The sequence below is a fragment of the Salmo salar genome, chromosome 12 (assembly GCF_965601325.2).
Source record: "Salmo salar chromosome 12, fSalSal1, whole genome shotgun sequence".
In the NCBI taxonomy this organism is placed as follows: Eukaryota; Metazoa; Chordata; class Actinopteri; order Salmoniformes; family Salmonidae; genus Salmo; species Salmo salar.
In genome coordinates this window covers 81814907-81835103 of record NC_138302.1, presented here as the reverse complement: position 1 = coordinate 81835103, position 20197 = coordinate 81814907, and the positions used below count along the sequence as shown (strand labels likewise).

At 41.1% G+C, this 20197-nt stretch overlaps 1 protein-coding gene across 2 annotated transcripts; it reads left to right on the top strand.

Moving 5' to 3' along the window:
• Window positions 1-18: 18 nt before the first annotated feature.
• LOC106565817 (transcriptional adapter 3) lies at window positions 19-19885 on the top strand. Of its 2 annotated transcripts, none has more exons than XM_014133380.3 (10): window positions 19-90; window positions 218-250; window positions 871-1104; window positions 6468-6709; window positions 13998-14103; window positions 14340-14472; window positions 14611-14714; window positions 16508-16617; window positions 18693-18884; window positions 19177-19885. In XM_014133380.3, the coding sequence occupies exons 3-10, from the start codon at window positions 895-897 to the stop codon at window positions 19367-19369; spliced, it is 1290 nt and encodes a 429-aa protein (XP_013988855.1). In that variant the 5' UTR covers window positions 19-90; window positions 218-250; window positions 871-894; the 3' UTR covers window positions 19370-19885. The 2 variants fall into 2 exon arrangements, with proteins under 2 accessions (XP_013988855.1, XP_013988854.1); XM_014133379.3 differs by having other exon boundaries at window positions 218-260.
• The last annotated feature ends 312 nt before the right edge of the window (window positions 19886-20197 follow it).

The window sequence follows — 20197 nt, the reverse complement described above, 5'->3', positions numbered from 1 at the left end:
ATACAATTTGGTATTTTTCGGGGATGCCATTCTACAATTTAGAGGGTCACTGACGTTCTGTATTCGTCACATGGGAATTGCTCAAAAAAAGTATTAACAATTGAGAATCATTCAACACTTAGAGAAATACTGTTCATTGTTTTCTGCCTCAATAATAGCTAGTACGTTAACGCACAAGACCCTCTTACTGATTATTCTTATCCCCTCTCTTCCACAGATGGTTCAATCAATAATGGATGCCGGTACAGAGGTAAATATTGGTGCGTAAATATTCAACATTTGGTCCATTTACATGGTGTATTTGCAATTAAGCCACTATTTTGTCAATTTATCAACTGTATTTGGGGTTCTGGTTGATATTATGAATGGTCACTTTTGTTTCGGAAGCAACACCGGTCGTTGAGCGCAGACACTACTGGTACTCTGTTAAAGCTAGCTAACGTTAGCTGGTTAGCTAAGCTAGCTAGCTAACGCGCTAATGTTCACGATATCTTCAATGGCAATCACCAACGTTGTTCCCCGGTATTGAAGTTAGTAGTAGTAGGCTAATGGAGTTCAGTGAGTAATGTGAGGAGCGTTTCTTTTTTTTGGGACAGATGGAGCGTTCTAGCTATCAACCCTGGTCCTGGGAGGACCCGCACAGGATGTGCAGATTTTAGTTCCAGCGCAGTACTAACTCCCCTGATTCAACCAGCCCGTTAATAGTTGAATGAAGTGGATTAGTACTGGGCTGGAACAAAAGCATGCATGGCCCAGGCGTGTGTGTGTGTGTGTTTTTTTTTTCTTCTTCACCTTGGTTTCATGATTATGTATGAGTCTGTAAATTTTTGTATGATCAAAGGTGCACTTTATCTCTGCCTCTCCACACAGACATAGCCCACTCAAACCATCAAGATGAGTGAGTTGAAGGACTGCCCGCCTCTAAAGTACTATGACTTTAAGCCAGTAGAGCATGTGAAGGTGTGCCCCCGCTACACTGCAGTGCTCGGGCGCTCAGAGGACGATGGCATCGGTATTGAAGAGCTGGACACACTGCAGCTGGAGCTGGAGACTCTCCTGTCCTCTGCCAGCCGTCGTCTCAGAGCTCTGGAGGAACAGAGACAGGTAAGAGTCAATGGGCACATATTTAATGTCACTGAGTAATTGAGTAGCTTTTGGGTCATTGGACTGCCCAATGATTCAGTTGCCTCTAGGGCTGGCACAATTACTGTATAACCCATGGTTATGTAACCAATGGTCATAAGGGACAGTTCTAAATTTACTGGGGTGAAGGGGTGTTTTTTACATTTTTATTGGACACTATGTTTTTTCCCCCTGGTTTATATTTGACATTTGCAAGTTTTATGAAAGTATTTTCTTCCATCCTAGCCACATTTCCTCATCAGCATGCATGCGCCTCCCCTATATCAAGGTGTTTTGGTACTTCCCTTATGCACTACACTTTTACACACGCTAACTATTACAATACCACAGGTCAATATTAGAGAACGACCGGTCAAGGAGGCTGATGGCCCATATTCAATATCATTACATTTGACAATTTTGATTACAATTTCCCAGGGGCGTATGATAATGCATACATTTTAAAATCAAACAAATTTGACTTTGGTAAAAACAATCTAACTACATAACAACATAACGGTAATGCTTTTTATTTGAATGGTAAATCTCTTGATAAACTGGGTAAATTAAGATGGCATAGGCCTACTCAGTTAGAGGTGTGACGATCTCATCGTAATCGTATCTGTTGTTTTATCACACTCGATACTTGTAATCTGAAAACCCGGAAGTGCTCTTTAAATGTTGGTAAAGTCTGTACATCAAGTGCGCATTACTGCGCTATCACTCAGAGCGCATCGTTATGTACCTTCACTCATTCATGCACATTGTTAAAAGGTAAATGACCCTGACAGATGAAAATGCAGATGATTTACTTAGTCTTATTCAATTATCAACGAATAATAAATAGCCTAATACATGGCTGGCTACTACTGCCTGCATATATTCCAGACACAGATTTAGATGAAGGTAGGCTAATTCGCTTGCCCCATATATTGTTTTACTTCAGAGAGGAACACAACTTTTCTCTCCCGACACTTACAGTTGCAATAAAAATGTTTGTGCCCTATGGAATTACATTGATTTTTGTTCATTGATTACTCATAAAATGTGGTCTCATCTTCATGTAAGTCACAATAATAGACAAACACAATCTGACTAAACTAATAACACACAAACCATTGTACGCTTAAAATTATTATTGAAGACATTGAGTAAATATCCACTTTGCAGGCTGGAAAAAGTAAGTGAACCCTTGAATTTAGTAACTTGTAGATCCTCCTTTAGCAGCAACAACCTCCACCAAACGTTTCCTGTAGCTGCTTATAAGACTTGCACAACGTTGAGGAGGAATTTTGATCCATTCCTCCCTACAAATCTGTTTCAGTTCATCAATATTTCTGGGTTGTCTTGATTGCATAGCCCTCTTCAGGTCATGCCACAGCATCTCAATTGGGTTAAGGTCAGGACTCTGACTTGGCCATTCCAAAACACAAATCTTCTTCCTTTTCAGCCATTCTTTAGTTGATTTACTTGTGTGCTTTGGGTCATTGTCTTGTTGCATCACACAAACCTCTCTTAAGCTTGAGGTCATGGACTGCTGCCCTGACATTCTCCTGTAAAATGTATTCATACACGTTTGAATTCATTGTTCCCTCAATGATTGCAAGGCGTCCAGGCCCTGAGGCAGCATAGCAGCCCCAAACCATGATGCTCCCTCTACCATGCTTCACAGTTGGGATGAGGTTTTGGTGTTGGTGTGCAGTGCCATTTTTCCTCCACACATAGCGTAATGTATTTTTCCCAAAAAGTTCAACTTTTGTCTCATCTGTTCACAGCACATTTTCCCAGAAGTGTTGTGGAACATCCAGGTGGTCTTGGGCAAACTTGAGACGTGCCGCAATGTTTTTTTTAGACAGCAGTGGTTTCCTTTGTGGTGTCCTTCCATGAACACCGTTGCGGTTCAATGTTTTTCTGATAGTGGACACATGAACAGACTTTCGTTGTTTCTAGAGTTTTCTGGAGGTCTTTTGCTGTTACCCTTGGGTTCTTTCTCACCTCTTTCAGGATTGCTCTTGGAGTGATCTCCGCAGGACGCCCACTCCTAGGAAGAGTAGCAACAGTCCTGAATCTTCTCCATTTGTAGACAATTTGTCTTACCGTGGATTGATGAACACCAAGGTCTTTAGCAATGCTTTTGTAACCTTTTCCAGATTGTGTATCTCTATAAGCCTTGGTTTCATGCATGTTAACATTAGAAGCCTCCTCCCTAAGTTTGTTTTATTCACTGCTTTAGCACACTCTGCCAACCCAGATGTCCTAGCCGTGTCTGAATCCTGGCTTAGTAAGGCCACCAAAAATCCTGAAACTATAACATTTTCCGACAAGATAGAACTGCCAAAGGGGGCGGAGTTAGCCTGCAGAGTTCTGTCATACTATCCAGGTCTGTACCCAAACAATTCGAGCTTCAACATCTAAAAATCCACCTTTCCTGAAACAAGTCTCTCACCGTTGCCGCTTGTTATAGACCACCTTCTGCCCCGAGCTGTGCCCTGGACACCAAATGTGAATTGATTGCCCCCCACCTATCTTCAGAGTTCGTACTGTTAGGTGACCTAAACTGGGACATGCTAAACACCCCGGCCGTCCTACAATCTAAGCTAGATGCCCTCAATCTCACACAAATTATCAAGGAACCTACCAGGTACAACTCCAAATCCGTAAACATGGGCACCCTCATACATATCATCCTAACCACCTGCCCTCTATATACACCTCTGCTGTCTTCAACCAGGACCTCAGCAATCACTGCCTCATTGCGTCCGTAATGGGTCTGCGGTCAAACGACCACCCCTCATCACTGTCAAATGCTCCCTAAAACACTTCAGCGAGCAGGCCTTTCTAATCGACCTGGCCCAGGTATCCTAGAAGGATAGTTCCCTCATTCCATCAGTAGAGGATGCCAGGTTATTCTTTAAATGTGCTTTCCTCACCATCTTAAATATGCATGCCCCATTCAAAAAATGTAGAACCAGGAACAGATATAGCCCTTGGTTCACTCCAGACCTGACTGCCCTTGACCAGCACGAAAACATCCTGTGGCGTACTGCATTAGCATTGATTAGCCCCCGCTATATGCAACTTTTCAGGGAAGTTAGGAACCAATATACACAGGCAGTTAGGAAAGCAAAGGCTAGCTTTTTCAAACAGAAATTTGCATCCTGTAGTACAAACTCAATAAATTCTGGGACACTGTAAAGTCCATGGAGAATAAGAGCACCCAGCTGCCCACTGCACTGAGGCTAGGAAGCACTGTCACCACCGATAAATCCACGATAATTGAGAATTTCAATAAGCATTTTTCTACAGCTGGCCATGCTTTCTACCTGACTACCCCTACCCCGGTAAACAGCCCTGCACCCCCCACAGCAACTTGCCCAAGCCTTCCCCATTTCTCCTTCACCCAAATTCAGATAACTGATGTTCTGAAAGCGTTACAAAATCTGGACCCCTACAAATCAGCTGGGCTAGACAATCTGGACCCTCTCTTTCTAAAATTATCTGCCTCAATTGTTTGCAACCCCTATTACTAGCCTGTTCACCCTCTTTCAAGTCGTCTAAGATCCCCAAAGATTGTAAAGCTGCCGCGGTCATCCACCTCTTCAAAGGGGGTGACACTCTAGACCCAAACTGTTACAGACCTATATCTATGCTACCCTGCCTTTCTAAGGTCTTCGAAAGCCAAGTTAACAAACAGATCACCGACTATTTCGAATCCCACCGTACCTTCTCCGCTATGCAATCTGGTTTCTGAGCTGATCATGGGTGTACCTCAGCCACGCTCAAGGTCCTAAACGATATCATAACCGCCATCTGCCATCGGGGCAGCTCTAGCAGGGCAGAAATTTGATGAACTGACTTGTTGGAAAGGTGGCATCCTATGATGGTGCCACGTTGAAAGTAATTTAGCTCTTCAGTAAGGCCGTTCTACTGCCGATTTATTTTTTTTGTCTATGGAGATGGCATGGCTGTGGGCCTGATTTTATACACCTGTCAGCAACAGGTGTTGCTGAACCAGCCAAGTCCACTAATTTGAAGTGGTGTCCACATACTTTTGTATATAGTGTAAGTAAGCACAGGCAAAATTCTAGAGGAAAACCTGGTTCAGTCTGCTTCCTAACAGTCACTGGGAGGCAAATTCACCTTTCAGCTGGTCAATAACCTAAAACACAAGGCCAAATACACTTTGTGTACAAAACATTACGAACACCTGCTCTTTCCATGACTTAGACTGACCAGGTGAATCCAGGGGAAAGCTATGATCCCTTATTGATGTCATCTGTTCAATCCATTTCAGTCAGTGTAGATGAAGGGCAGGAGACAGATTTAAAGAATAATTTTTAAGCCTTGAGACAATTGAGACATGGATTGTGAATTGCCAAGACAAAAGATTTAAGTGCCTTTGAACGGGGTATGGTAGTAGGTGCCAGGCGCACCGTTTTGAGTGTGTCAAGATTTGCAACACTGCTGGGTTTTTCACGCTCAAAAGTTTTCCGTGTGTTACAAGAATGGTTCACCACCCGAATGGCATCCAGCTAACTTGACACAACTGTGGGAAGCATTGGAGTCAACATAGGCCAGTATCCCTGTGAAATGCTTTGGACACCTTGTAGAGTCCATTCCCCGATGAATTGAGGCTACTTTGAGGGCAAAAGGGGGTGCAAATCAATATTAGGAAGGTACTCCTAATGTTTTGTACATTGTTCCTGAGTGGCCTATTTACTGTCTTGACTTAAATCGTGTGTTGTAGCAAACAATGACTAAAATGGGTTGGCAACCTCTAACCCTGGTAATTTGACTTGTAAACTCATGAGTACACTCGCAATTGCTGCCTGGTATTGTGATGTAATAACTTCCATGTTAATGTACAGTGTTCATTCAAATGAAATGATATTAATTAATGTAGCTCACGCAATGGAATGTATTTTTTGTAATGGCAGTTGAGTTGAATCAACAAATCACAGCACATATTGATGGGTACACTTCTTGCTGTTGCTTCCTGCTTTTCTCCTATGGGTACACTCGCGATAGCATAATGGATGGACTGGCGGCTATCATTGACTTGAATGGGAAAGCTTGTTCTATTCATTCTATTTCTGTGGCAGCACATGCAGTCAGGGGTGGAGGAAAGGAGAAAATGTGCGTCTAAAAAATAAATCTATCTTATTTTGCCTCCTTGCTCTACCTGCTGTTGCTACACCTCCATCTAATGTTGAACAGGAAAGATATTTTGGTGCCATGGTGGTTCTGAAACTGCAAGTGGTCTGATACTTGCCTGATGTTACAAATCTTGCTGTGTCATCCTCTGAAAATGAAGTTTTGTTGGTGACTGGTCCCTATTTTCTCAGATCCTCACAGACTGGCAGGATAAGAAAGGGGACAAGCGCTTTCTGAAGCTGGGAAAGGATGCAGACCTTTCAGCTTCATCACGTCACAAACCTAAGAAGCAGAAACTTGATGGAAAGGGCAGTCACGGGCCTGGTCCTGGGCGACCCAAATCCAAAAATCTACAGCCCAAAGTCCAGGAGTACGAGTTAAGTGAGGATCCACAGGACATTCCCCGTAATCCTAAGAACGATGCCCCCAACAGGTCAGTAACAATCACATCTCACTCAAACAGTGTAGGGTGTCCGCATCTTTTGACCAATGAGTAACATAATATGTTAATAGTGCAGATAATCTTCTAAGAAAATGGTCCAAACCTCATGTGTCTGTCATAATCTGTTCAGATGTTATTTGAGTGTTTACCCTTGTAGGATGGCTAGAATTAGGGTGACTAAATCAATAGAGCCCAGAAAAAAAGTGGTCAGAAATCAGGAATGTTGCATCATGTCAGATATGCTGGATTCTGTGCAAGAATAAAGGCCACTGGCTACCTGACAGGCTCACTTTCCTGTTGAACTCGTCATCTTTCTTAAGATGGATATTGATTTTGAGACGTGACATGTCGTATTTTCATATTTTAGTATACGCTTTTCATACTAATTCGAAATGACTGATATTTTTCCCAAATTTCTCACAAAAACAAGTGTATCTCTGTGAAATGTCAACAGAGGACTGAGTGCAGGGCTGTTACGGTGATGTATTATCAGTGGTGTCAAAATACTTGAAAGTACTACTTAAGTAGTTTTTGGGGGTATCTGTACTAAACTATTTATATTTTTGACAACTTTTACTTCACTACATTCCTAAAGAAAATTCTATACTTTTTACTCCCTGACACCCAAAAGTATTTGTTACATTTTGAATGCTTAGCAGGACAGGAAAATGGTCCAATTCACACACTCAAGAGAACATCCCTGTTCATCCTACTGCCTCTTATCTGGTGGACTCACTAAACACAAATTCTTCATTTGTAAATGAGTGTGCTCCTAGCTATCCATAAATATAAAAACAAGAAAATTGTGCCGTCTGGTTTGCTTAATATAAGGAATGTTGAATGATTTATACTTGTACTTTTATATTTGATACTTAAGTATATTTAAAACCAAATACCTTTATACTTTTACTCAAGTAGTGTTTTACTGGGTGACTGTCACTTTTACTTGAGTCGTTTTCTATTAAGATATCTTTACTTTTACTCAAGACAATTGGGTCATTTTTTTCCACCACTGTGCATTACCACCAGACCAAGGTCACACCGGTACTTCTCCAAAACTGCTCTCTGATACCGCTGATGGTAATTTGTAGCCTACCAAACTTGCTAACTGCCAGTCGCTAATGGCCTGGTACTCACCGCTCTATTGTCCCTCTAATCACTCTGACATCAATGCACATGTCATCGAAAATCAAACACTTCATGAGAGCCCATGAGCTCATGTTGCGCAACATTTCTATAGGCTATGCAATTGCGTGAGAACAGTTTTGATGGACTCTATTAAAAAGAAGAGGATACCATCAGCTTTCTATAGGCTAGGCCTACTATATTTATTTCTCAACTTTCCTAATATTATGCACATTGCTTCACTTTACATCAGGAGTAGCCTACCTGTCTGGCATGAAAATGAACAGAGGGAAAAGCGTCCTCCATTCACTATTTATGTGCAAATGATAACTTTTTTTTCTGCCCCTGTTCTGACGGGTGCATGATAATGGTCCATTCTAAATCAGAACTAATTTCACGCATATATTATTATGTAAAGAAAATATTACATTGAGTGTAGTCTGATTGGTGACAGTAGTATCACTTGTGAATGATGCAGTGTGTGCAGCCTAAGGCAAGAAACAGCACATGCCTTTTTTTGGCGACTTTTTCAAATCATAGTCGCACACATCACACAGCCTAGCCCATAGGCCTATACGTTTTGATAAGATTTGTATCACAACTAAAGTGGCCAAATAACAAAAAATGTAACCTGTAGGTCTAAGACCCCTGGTACACAGTTGGAGACCACAACAGTATAGGCTACAGAGCCTAGTGAAATGTGTTCTTATACGTCCAGTCGCGTGTGAAAAGAGTTTTGACTAGCCACTATTTAAGAGGATCCTATCTTTCTCGTGCTGCTATATTTATTGCTCAATTCTTAAAATGAAGCACATTAATCCACTTTATAACCAGTGTAGCTTACCTGGCATACATATGTGGTGTGTGAGTTTCAAGTTTGGGATAGCACATTTTCACCATAAAAATGCACCTTTAGAATAAAACGTATTTCCTTGCATCATAGCATTTGCAAACTTATGTAAAATAGCTTACTATTCGTAATGTGATGAGTAGATTGGATAGTTATAATTTAGGCTTCTAATTTAACTCAATCACAGTTTTTTTATTTTTTTAACTGTTCAATGCAGCTGAGTGTAGAGTAGGTCTAGGCTATATTTTATATTAGATACATTTCTTTCTTTGCATGGGAAAAATGTGGCCTTTTATAAACACATTTCATGCAATTCTACTACACTTTAAATGACTAGAGAATTGTTTTATGTAGCACTGACCCAACAATGATAAATAGTGAATATGCACACTGCGCACTCACAGGGGATATTGCTGATGCTCTCTGTTGGTACCAGTATGATAGGCTATACTGTTGTTCGCTCAATTCAGTTGAGATTAGTCTTTTCATTGTCTTCTCTTTACAGCAATAAACATTTGCTTTCCAAACTATGTTTTCCCGCGATTGTATTTTAAAATATTGTGAAATGCCTGGCTTGGCTCTCTACTTTTCACAGACAGTCACAACTCAACAATAATCTGCCCAAATAGTGCACGCTGCCTTTCCTTACGACTGTAAGCAATGCGATTTTAAAACAATTCACAACATTTTACTTTAGGGAAAGCTTCCCCTAGCCTTATGGACGTGCCGCCTATGCTTGCGTATTAAAAACGTAATGCATGTAACATCCATTCGCTATTCAGGTGCTGGCTACAGATTACATGTTTTTTTTGTGGGCCATTCTAAATAAATACAAATATTCCACACATATATATTAGTAGGCTATATGTAAAGACCAGATTAAATTAAGAATAGTCTGATGGGTGAGAATATTAACAAGTGCTTGTCAAATTGTCAATGAGAGACTGATTAAGTGTGTGCAGCCTGCACAAGAAACAGAGCAGAGCTCATGCCTTTCATGCAACTTTTTCCAATCATTAGTCTCTTCATGCAGCCTTAGTTGTGATTTTTAATACATTCTAAGGTTGCATAAATAACTCTAAATTAAGCATATAAACTCAGATCAGATCTTCATTGTAAAGGGTTTAAACACTGTTTCCCATGCTTGTTCAATGAACCATAAACAATTAATGAACATGCACCTGTGGAATGGTCGTTAAGACACTAACAGCTTACAGACTGTAGGCAATTAAGGTCACAGTTATGAAAACTTAGGACACTAAAGATGCCTTTCTGCTGACTCTGAAAAACACCAAAAGAAAGATGCCCAGGGTCCCTGCTCTTCTGCGTGAACGTGCCTTAGGCATGCTGCAAGGAGGCATGAGGACTGCAGATGTGGCCAGGGCAATAAACAGGGAGACAGGACGGACAGCTGATTGTCCTCGCAGTGGCAGACCACGTGTAACATCTGCACAGGATTGGTACATCCGAACATCACACCTGCGGGACAGGTACAGGATGGCAACAACAACTGCTTGAGTTACACCAGGAACGCACAATCCCTCCATCAGTGCTCAGACTCGGGGCGGCAGGTAGCCTAGTGATTAGAGCGTTGGACTAGTGACTGAAAGGTTGCAAGATCAAATCCCCGAGCTGACAAGGTAAAAATCTGTTGTTCTGCCCCTGAACAAGGCAGTTAACCCACTATGCTGTCATTGAAATTAAGAATGTGTCCTTAACTGACTTGTCTAGTTAAATAAAGGTAAAATACGTTTTTAAAAAAAAATACAAGTGCTCAGACTGTCCGCAATAGGCTGAGAGAGGCTGGACTGAGGGCTTGTAGGCCTGTTGTAAGGCAGGTCTTCACGAGACATCACCGGCAACAACGTCGCTTATGGGCCCAAACCCACCGTCTCTGGACCAGACAGGACTGGCAAAAAGTGCTCTTCACTCACGAGTCATGGTTTTGTCTCGCCAGTGGTGATGGTCGGATTCAAGTTTATTGTCGAAGGACTGAGCGTTACACCGAGGCCTGTACTCTGGAGCGGGATCGATTTGGAGTTGGAGTGTCCGTCATGGTCTGGGGCGGTGTGTCACAGCATCATCAGACTGAACTTGTTTTCATTGCAGGCAATCTCAATGCTGTGTGTTACAGGGAAGACATCCTCCTCCCTCATGTGGTACCCTTCCTGCAGGCTCATCCTGACATGACCCTCCAGCATGACAATGCCACCACGCATAGAACGAGCAGTATGGCTGATTTCCTGCAAGACAGGAATGTCAGTGTTCTGCCATGGCCAGCGAAGAGCCCAGATCTCAATCCCATTGAGCACTTCTGGGACGTGTTGGATCGGAGGGTGAGGGCTAGGGCCATTCCCCCCAGAAATGTCCGGGAACGTGCAGGTGCCTTGGTGGAAGAGTGGGGTAACATCTCACAGCAAGAACTGGCAAATCTGGTGCAGTCCATGAGGAGGAGATGCACTGCAGTACTTAATGCAGCTGGTGGCCACACCAGATACTGACCGTTACTTTTGATTTTGACCCCCCACTTTGTTCAGGGACACATTAATCCATTTCTGTTAGTCACATGTCTGTGGAACTTGTTCAGTTTGTCTCAGTTGTTGAATCTTGCGATGTTCATACAAATATTTACACATGTTAAGTTTGATGAAAATAAACGCAGTTGACAGTGAGAGGACGTTTCTTTTTTTGCTGAGTTTACGAGGACCTGTTTCTTTGTTAACCGCTCACAGAATAGCCGCATGTGTGCACTCCCTATCTATTATATTCATCAATGTTCAATGTTATTCTTCATACTATAAAATAATGCCACTGAATTCTAAGCAAATCTTGTCTACTAAGTGAACTAGTGTAGCCCACAGCCATATGGCATAGCCAGATCAGGGCCTAACAAAAGGCCAACTCAGAATATGCTATTATGTTCTTCTGAAATAGGCTACATTTTCTTCATATGATGTTAGTTTAAACCTGTCTAAAATAAATCATGGATTTATTGTGATTGAATATGTGCTATATTAAATTGATTTATTATACCTTTTTTAATGTAATGTTCCAAAGTTCTGCATCAGTGGCTTGTAGGCTATGCGTGAAAGCCAGGAGATGCTAAACGTGTCTATTTTAATTAACGGTCAATTACTGTTAGACCTGCAACTATTTGCATGACAATCACCAACTGAGAAAATGTTATGACTGCCACAGCCCTAACTGAGCGCATACCAAGCTTTTATTTCAAAGCCTTTTACATTTAATTCAGCTCCGGTCATGCTAATTTTTCTTTTTGCGATCCACGGAAAGAACTTTGAAGATGACGACCACAAAATGTTAAATATTCAAGAAACCTGCACCGCTACAGTTGAAGTCGGAAGTTTACATACACTTAGGTTAGAGTCATTAGAACTCGTTTTTCAACCACCCCACAAATTTCCTATTAAAACTAGTTTTGGCAAGTCGGTTCGGACATCACCTTTGTGCATGACACAAGTAATTTTTCCAACAATTGTTTACAGACAGATTATTTCACTTATAATTCACTGTATCACAATTTCAGTGGGTCAGAAGTTTACATACACTAAGTTGACTGTGCCTTTTAAACAGCTTGAAAAATTCCAGAAAATTATGTCATGGCTTTAGAAGCTTCTGATAGGCTAATTGACATCATTTGAGTCAATTGGAGGTGTACCTGTGGATGTATTTCAAGGCCTACCTTCAAACTCAGTGCCTCTTTGCTTGACATCATGGGAAAATCAAAAGAAATCAATCAAGACATCAGAAATAAAATTGTAGACCTCCACAAATCTGGTCCATCCTTGGGAGCAATTTTCAAAAGCCTGAGGGTACCACGTTTATCTGTACAAACAATAGTATGCAAGTATAAACACCATGGGACCACGCAGCCGTCATACCGCTCAGGAAGGAGACGCGTTATGTCTCCTAGAGATTAATGTACTTTGGTGTGAAAAGTGCAAATCAATCCCAAAACAACAGCAAAGGACCTTGTGAAGATGCTGGAGGAAACAGGTAAAAAAGTTTCTATATCCATAGTAAAACGAGTCCTATATCGACCCAACCTGAAAGGCCACTCAGCAAGGAAGAAGCCACTGCTCCAAAACTGCCATTAAAAAAGCCAGACAATGGTTTGCAACTGCCCATGGGGACAAAGATCATACTTTTTGGAGAAATGTCCTCTAGGCTGATGAAACAAAAATGGAACTGTTTGGCCATAATGACCATCGTTATGTTTAGAGGAAAATGGGGGGAGGCTTGCAAGCCGAAAAACACCATCCCAACCGTGAAGCACGGGGTGGCAGCATCATGTTGTGGGGGTGCTTTGCTGCAGGAGGGACTGGTGCACTTCACAAAATAGATGGCATCATGAGGTAGGAAAATTGTGGATATATTGAAGCAACATCTCAAGACATCAGTCAGGAAGTTAAAGCTTGGTCGCAAATGGGTCTTCCAAATGGACAATGACCCCAAGCATACTTCCAAAGTTGTGGCAAAATGGCTTAAGGACAACAAAGTCAAGGTATTGTGGTGGCCATCACAAAGCCCTGACCTCAATCCTATAGAAAATGTGTAGGCTGAGCTGAAAAAGCATGTGCGAGCAAGGAGGCCTACAAACCTGACTCAGTTACACCAGCTCTGTTGGTAGGAATGGGCCAAAATTCACCCAACTTATTGTGGGAAGCTTGTGGAAAGCTACCTGAAACGTTTGACCCAAGTTAAACAATTTAAAGGCAATGCTGCCAAATACTAATTGAGTGTAGGTAAACTTCTGACCCACTGGGAATGTGATGAAAGAAATAAAAGCTGAAATAAATAATTCTCTCTACTATTATTCTGACATTTCACATTCTTAAAATAAAGTGGTGATCCTAACTGACCTAAGACAAGGAATGTTTACTAGGATTAAATGTCAGGAATTGTGAAAAACACTTCAAATGTTTTTGGCTAATGTGTATGTAAACTTCAACTGTATGTCAACAGAGCTTGGTGCTTATTATTGGATGTATTAGGTTACAATGTCTGACTTTTTGGATATAAGGTTAATGATATGTTAAAGACCCCACAGAACAATTCAGAACATCAATAATCATATTTGTCTTGGTAAAATATATTATATAACAAGTGAAATTTCACCACTAAAAGGCATTTTCACCCACTCTGGGCAGTGTAGGTGGACACCCTTAACAGTGCTCTAAGGTCACTTACAGACACAAGCTGGTTTGAGAATAGGATATGTGTTTGTTTTTCATTGTCCAAGGTGCAAGATTGTATAGTGTATCTGTGTATTATGTTTTCCAGATTTTGGGCATCAGTAGAGCCATACTGTGCTGACATCACAAATGAAGAAATCCGGGTTCTGGAAGAACTATTGAAGCCCCCGGATGATGAGGCTGAATACTACAAGGTACAATATTGAATGTCCAGAATCATACCCCTTTTGTGTTTTATGTCATATTATGCTCATTGCATTAGTAGCTGGCTTATCAGGTCCCAAGCACTACTAGCATATCTGATAGTAGGTATTCTGTGACACTTCAGATTAGTTGTGCTTTGGAATGGTGTGTTACTCACATCCTCTGTTACAGATTTCCCCAAGGAGAAAACATAGATTAATAGTATTGTATTGGTTATATTGTGAAGATTCCAGCATTGGGGAAACACTTCTCTCAGCGATGGGCTCAGGAGGATCTACTGGAGGAACAAAGGGAAGGAGCACGAGCCAACGACAAGAAGAAAAGCCTCATGGGACCACTATCTGAGCTCGACGCCAAAGGTGAGTGCACACCAGGGATGGGGATGATGACATATTGAATGGATGAGCCTTCATAAATGGGTATTGTGTCTTGTCTACATTCAGCAAAGACATTATCATGTGTATTTATCTGATATGAGGATGCTTTTATTCTCTCAGATGTGGATGCCCTGCTAAAGAAGTCAGAGTCCCAGCACGACCCCCCAGAGGATGGCTGTCCCTTCGGTCCTCTCACACAGAGGCTCCTTCAGGCTCTTGTTGAGGTCACATACAGTTGAAGTCAGAAGTTTACATACACCTTAGCCAAATACATTTAAACTCAGTTTTTCACAATTCCTGACATTTAATCCTAGTAAACATTCCCTGTCTTTGGTCCTAACTGACCAAATACAGGGAATGTTTACCACTTTAATTTAAGAATGTGAAATGTCAGAATAATAGTAGAGAGAATTATTTTTTTCAGCTTTTATTTCTTTCATCACATTCCCAGTGGGTCAGAAGTTTACATATACTCAATTAGTATTTGGTAGCATTGCCTTTAAATTGTTTAACTTGGGTCAAACGTTTCGGGTAGCCTTCTACAAGCTTCCCACAATAAGTTGGGTGAATTTTGGCCCATTCCTCCTGACAGAGCTGGTGTAACTGAGTCAGGTTTGTAGGCCTCCTTGCTCGCACACGCTTTTTCAGTTCTGCCCACACATTTTCTATAGGATTGAGGTCAGTGCTTTGTGATGGCCACTCTAATACCTTGACTTTGTTGTCCTTAAGCCATTTTGCCACATCTTTGAAAGTATGCTTGGGGTCATTGTTCATTTGGAAGACCCATTTGCGACCAAGCTTTAACTTCCTGACTGATGTCTTGAGATGTTGCTTCAATATATCCATATAGTTTTCCTACCTCATGATGCCATCTATTTTGTGAAGTGCACCAGTCCCATATGCAGCAAAGCACCCCCACAACATGATGCTGCCACCCCGTGCTTCACGGTTGGGATGGTGTTCTTCGGCTTGCAAGCCTCCCCCTTTTTCCTCCAAACATAACGATGGCCATTATGGTCAAACAGTTCTATTTTTGTTACATCAGACCAGGGGACATTCTCCAAAAAGTACGATCTTTGTCCCCATGTGCAGTTGCAAACCGTAGTCTGGCTTTTTTATGGCAGTTTTGGAGCAGTGGCTTCTTCCTTGCTCAGTGGCCTTTCAGGTTATGTCGATATAGGACTAGTTTTACTGTGGATATAGATAGTTTTGTACCTGTTTCCTCCAGCATCTTCACAAGGTCCTTTGCTGTTGTTCTGGGATTGATTTGCACTTTTCGCACCAAAGTACGTTCATCGCTAGGAGACAGAACGCGTCTCCTTCCTGAGCGGTATGACGGCTGCGTGGTCCCATGGTGTTTATACTTGCGTACTATTGTTTGTACAGATGAACGTGGTACCTTCAGTTGTTTGGAAATTGCTCCCAAGGATGAACCTGACTTGTGGAGGTCTACAATTTTTTTTCTGAGGTCTTGTCTGATTTCTTTGATTTTTCCATGATGTCAAGCAAAGAGGCACTGAGTTTGAAGGTAGGCCTTGAAATACATCCACAGGTACACCTCCAATTGACTCAAATGATGTCAATTTGCCTATCAGAAGCTTCTAAAGCCATGACATCATTTTCTGGAATTTTCCAAGCTGTTTAAAGGCACAGTCAACTTAGTGTATGTAAACTTCTGACCCACTGGAATTGTGATACAGTGAATTATAAGTGAACAATTGTAAACAACTGTTGGAAAAATTACTTGTGTCATGCACAAAGTAGATGTCCAAACCGACTTGCCGAAACTATAGTTTAACGAGAAATTTGTGGATTGGTTGAAAAATGAGTTTTAATGACTCCAACCTAAGTAGGTTAACTTCTGACTTCAACTGTATCTTAGGCTTTATTGTTGACTATGCATACAATTCTAAATGACTTTTGAAAACTTAACCCTGCAAATAACTAGTTGATTTGAATACTTTATAATTAAACTGTAGAATTTAAATTCTTTAATCTTGTTGTTTTTTTCGTGCAGGAGAATATCATATCACCCATGGAGGATTCTCCAGTCCCCGACATATCAGGGAAGGATGGTGGGAACGATGGGGCTGGGACATCACCACGCAACCAGGGCAAAGCTTTTAGGTAAAGGCCTATCCTCCATAAAGTAACATCACCCCCTCATAACCTTGTAGGATACATTCTATAGATACCCTGAAAGAAAATGCTGAATAGCAATAAAGCAGGGCTCGACATACAAGGATACCCGCTGGCCCGGGGAGGTTTTGGAACCCCCCTGGGCCAGTCAACCATTCACATCATTGGCCCGCTTGGGCCAGTGAAAGAAATATTGTAATAATGCTATTTTCAATCTAGGCTACATAATTAATTAAAAAACAGATGAATTCCTGAAAATGTTAGTTCGTTATGTAGATTATTTATCAAACACATGCCGCACACGGTGCAGCAGCTCACAAAATGAAGGGGGATACCTGAAGGCATACCTGAATGCCTTCAACTGAAATGTGTCTTCCGCATTTATCCCAACCCCTCTGAATCAGAAATGACAACGGTAGGGTAGCTAGGAAAGATGTTTCAACTTATGATCTCTACAAGTAAATTCTAAGGCAACAATGGGTATGCAAACCAGGTATTCAAAAAGTTTGGTCCGAAGTCTTGGTTAAATCTTTGCGATATGCAATTCAGTCATTGTGTGCTGTTTGAATAAATATTTCTAAAGACTTATTTTTTTTTTAAACGGCCTAATTAAATGTTGACTGCAAAGTAGGTCTACGTGATATCATGATGATTTGTATCCTTTGGGGGGGCATTTGTTTGGCAAACCCTGCCATCACATCATGTAGCCAGAGCTACAGTACAAAACACAGCTAGCCAAACACAATGGTCTCTTGCTAGGTGAGCAATTGATTTAAAGGTAAACTACACCCTTCAATTTTTATATATATATATATATATATATATATATATATATATATATATATATATATATATATATATATATATATATATATATATATATATATTTCCCAGACCTCAAAAATGGTCTCTTGATTTGGTTTAAGCGTTGTTATGGACTGGTACTCTATAAGAAAATGTGATTTTTGAGAGTGAAACTCAGAAACCTGGAAAAACAAAACCGTGAACTATATTTAGCTAAATACAAAACTGATTTTATAGGGCCCTACAACTCGCTAACAATAACACTATTTTTGAGATTGCACAAAGGTTTAATTTTCTCTCTCCAAACAATCAATGTAAATATGATATTGTCAAGTAATAATTATGTAAAATGTAATTATTTGTGTTTGGAGGGTAGGTCATTATAAGCTCTAGGCTACTTGCTCAGCCCGTAAATTAGAGATACAATTTAAATGATTTGCACATCATTCAGGCCAGTAGCTTTCAGTTTGCACTGGCCGATGTGCCACTGGCAAGTTTACCTGAATGTCAAGCCCTGAACAAAGGCTTTGTAGATTACACCGAAGTATTCCAATCACTGCTTACTTCTTCTGCAACTCTGCAGAAGTTCTGCAACTCACTAATCAGTTAACTACCGTAATTTCCGGACTATAAGCCGCTACTTTTTTCCCACGCTTTGAACCTCGCGGCTTAAACAATGACGCAGCTAATATATGGATTTTTCCCGCTTTAAAAAAGAAAAGAAAAAAACAAACATTCTGTGCTCAGTTTTTTGGCGGCATGAAGCTTTCATTAGACCAATGAAATTGCCAAATGGGTTAAGGTCAAAAACCTTTTTTGTTTACTGTTTAGATTAAATCGAGCGCGCTCAAACTTCCCATCATTCTGATTACGGTAGTCATTTTGTCACCCTCATCATGGCAAAGACACGGAGAAATGCATATGATGCAGCTTTCAAGTTGAAGGCGATTGATCTGGCTGTTGGAAAAGGAAATAGAGCTGCTGCACGGGAGCTTGGTCTGGAGCAATGACTTTCTTGGTAGGCTACTGTTTACTGCTAATTTTTAATTTTTTGTTACAAGCCGTGTTTCGTTAAAGCCTGTGTAAATTTGTTTCAATGTACCGGTAGGCACCTGCGGCTTATAGACATGTGCGGCTTATTTATGTTCAAAATAATATATTTTTTTAAATTCAGTGGGTGCGGCTTATATTCAGGTGCGCTCAATAGTCCGGAAATTACGGTAGTTATTTCTCTCCTCTTGACTTTCCCTCTTTCCTAGTGTTCCTCACACACGCTCCCTAGAAGCGCGGATCAAGGAGGAGCTGATGTCTCAGGGGCTTCTGGATTCTGAGGAGCGGCCCGGAGCAGGCGGAGATTCAGAGGATGAGGTGCTGGCTGAGCTACACAAGAGACAGGCTGAACTCAAAGCCCTGAGCGCCCACAACAGATCCCGCAAGCAGGAGCTACTCCGGTGAGAGCACAGGAGAAAAGGACAGTGGAGAAATGTAAAATATACATCAGAAATAAGGTTTATTAAGGTCGAAAAGGATTGTATGATGACTTAGTTCAAGACCTATAAGGAGGGATTTTCTGACATCGATGATAATAAGTTGCACTTATAGAAGGCCCAGTTGGTTCTCATTGTGTTCCACTTCATCCACCATCAATATGTAGAGCAAAGATTAAGGGAATTTTAACCTTTTTTTATTCATAACAAGCCTCAGCATTCATCCTTTACTCTAAACTTTCCATCCTCCTCACAGCCTGGCAAAGGAGGAGATGCGGAAGCAGGAGTTGCGGCAGAGGGTCCGGGTGTCGGATAATGAGGTCATGGAGGGCTTCCGCCGCATCATGGCTGCTAGGCAGAAAAAACGAATGCCGACAAAGAAGGAGAAAGATCAGGCATGGAAAGCACTGAAGGAGAGGGACAGCATCCTCAAGCTGCTGGATGGGTAGAGGGGCAATAGTTTAGGGTGGGAATGAGATGGGAAGGGGTAGTTTTCCAGTCTGACAATGAGTATGTACTGTTGTATGTGTCTGGTCATATGCTTCCATGCTCTAGTGGCCATAAGTGTTTGTGTTACTTTTATAAAACTCCCCAATGGAAATACAGTGGATACCTGCAATGATGCAGCATGATTGTCATAGTTGTTGACACTCAATGTTGAAAATGGAGGTATCCATGTTTTGTATTGATAATTACTGTGTTCTTGCATGGATGTGCTAACTAAACTTTCAGTGCATATTCACTATTGGAACATTGTCACCATAAGAGCTTATGATCATTTAATGTGCATTGCTGGCATTTTAGTTTTTTTTTACTAATAACTGATAGTTTCCCACTGGCATTTTCCAAGTTCTGTTGTCAATTTTGTTTAAATTTTTATTTGTAACGTTATATAGTAAATTTATTTTCTCTAGTATGGAAAAACAAACTATGACTGTTTTGAATAAATAAATATCAGAAAAAGGGTTGTGAGGGAGTGTTTGTAACGTGCCATTCAACTTTCCTACTAGCAACGTTACGTTCGGAAAAGTTTAACCGAAGATTTGAATAGCTAAACCAAGATAAACCACAGCCTGTCGTTATCAACGGCAACAAATGAGTCATAGTGGGCAGAACAAGCAAGGAGGTAGTAAAATCCTATTGGCCTGTTCTAACATCATCTGCATATTCCGTTAGGGAACGCCTACTCTGAAGTGAGCCTGTGCGATAACTAAATTAGCCTTTGCACTCCTAAACAACGCGATTTTGTACAACTTCAGCAAAGGGTGAAGTCAACG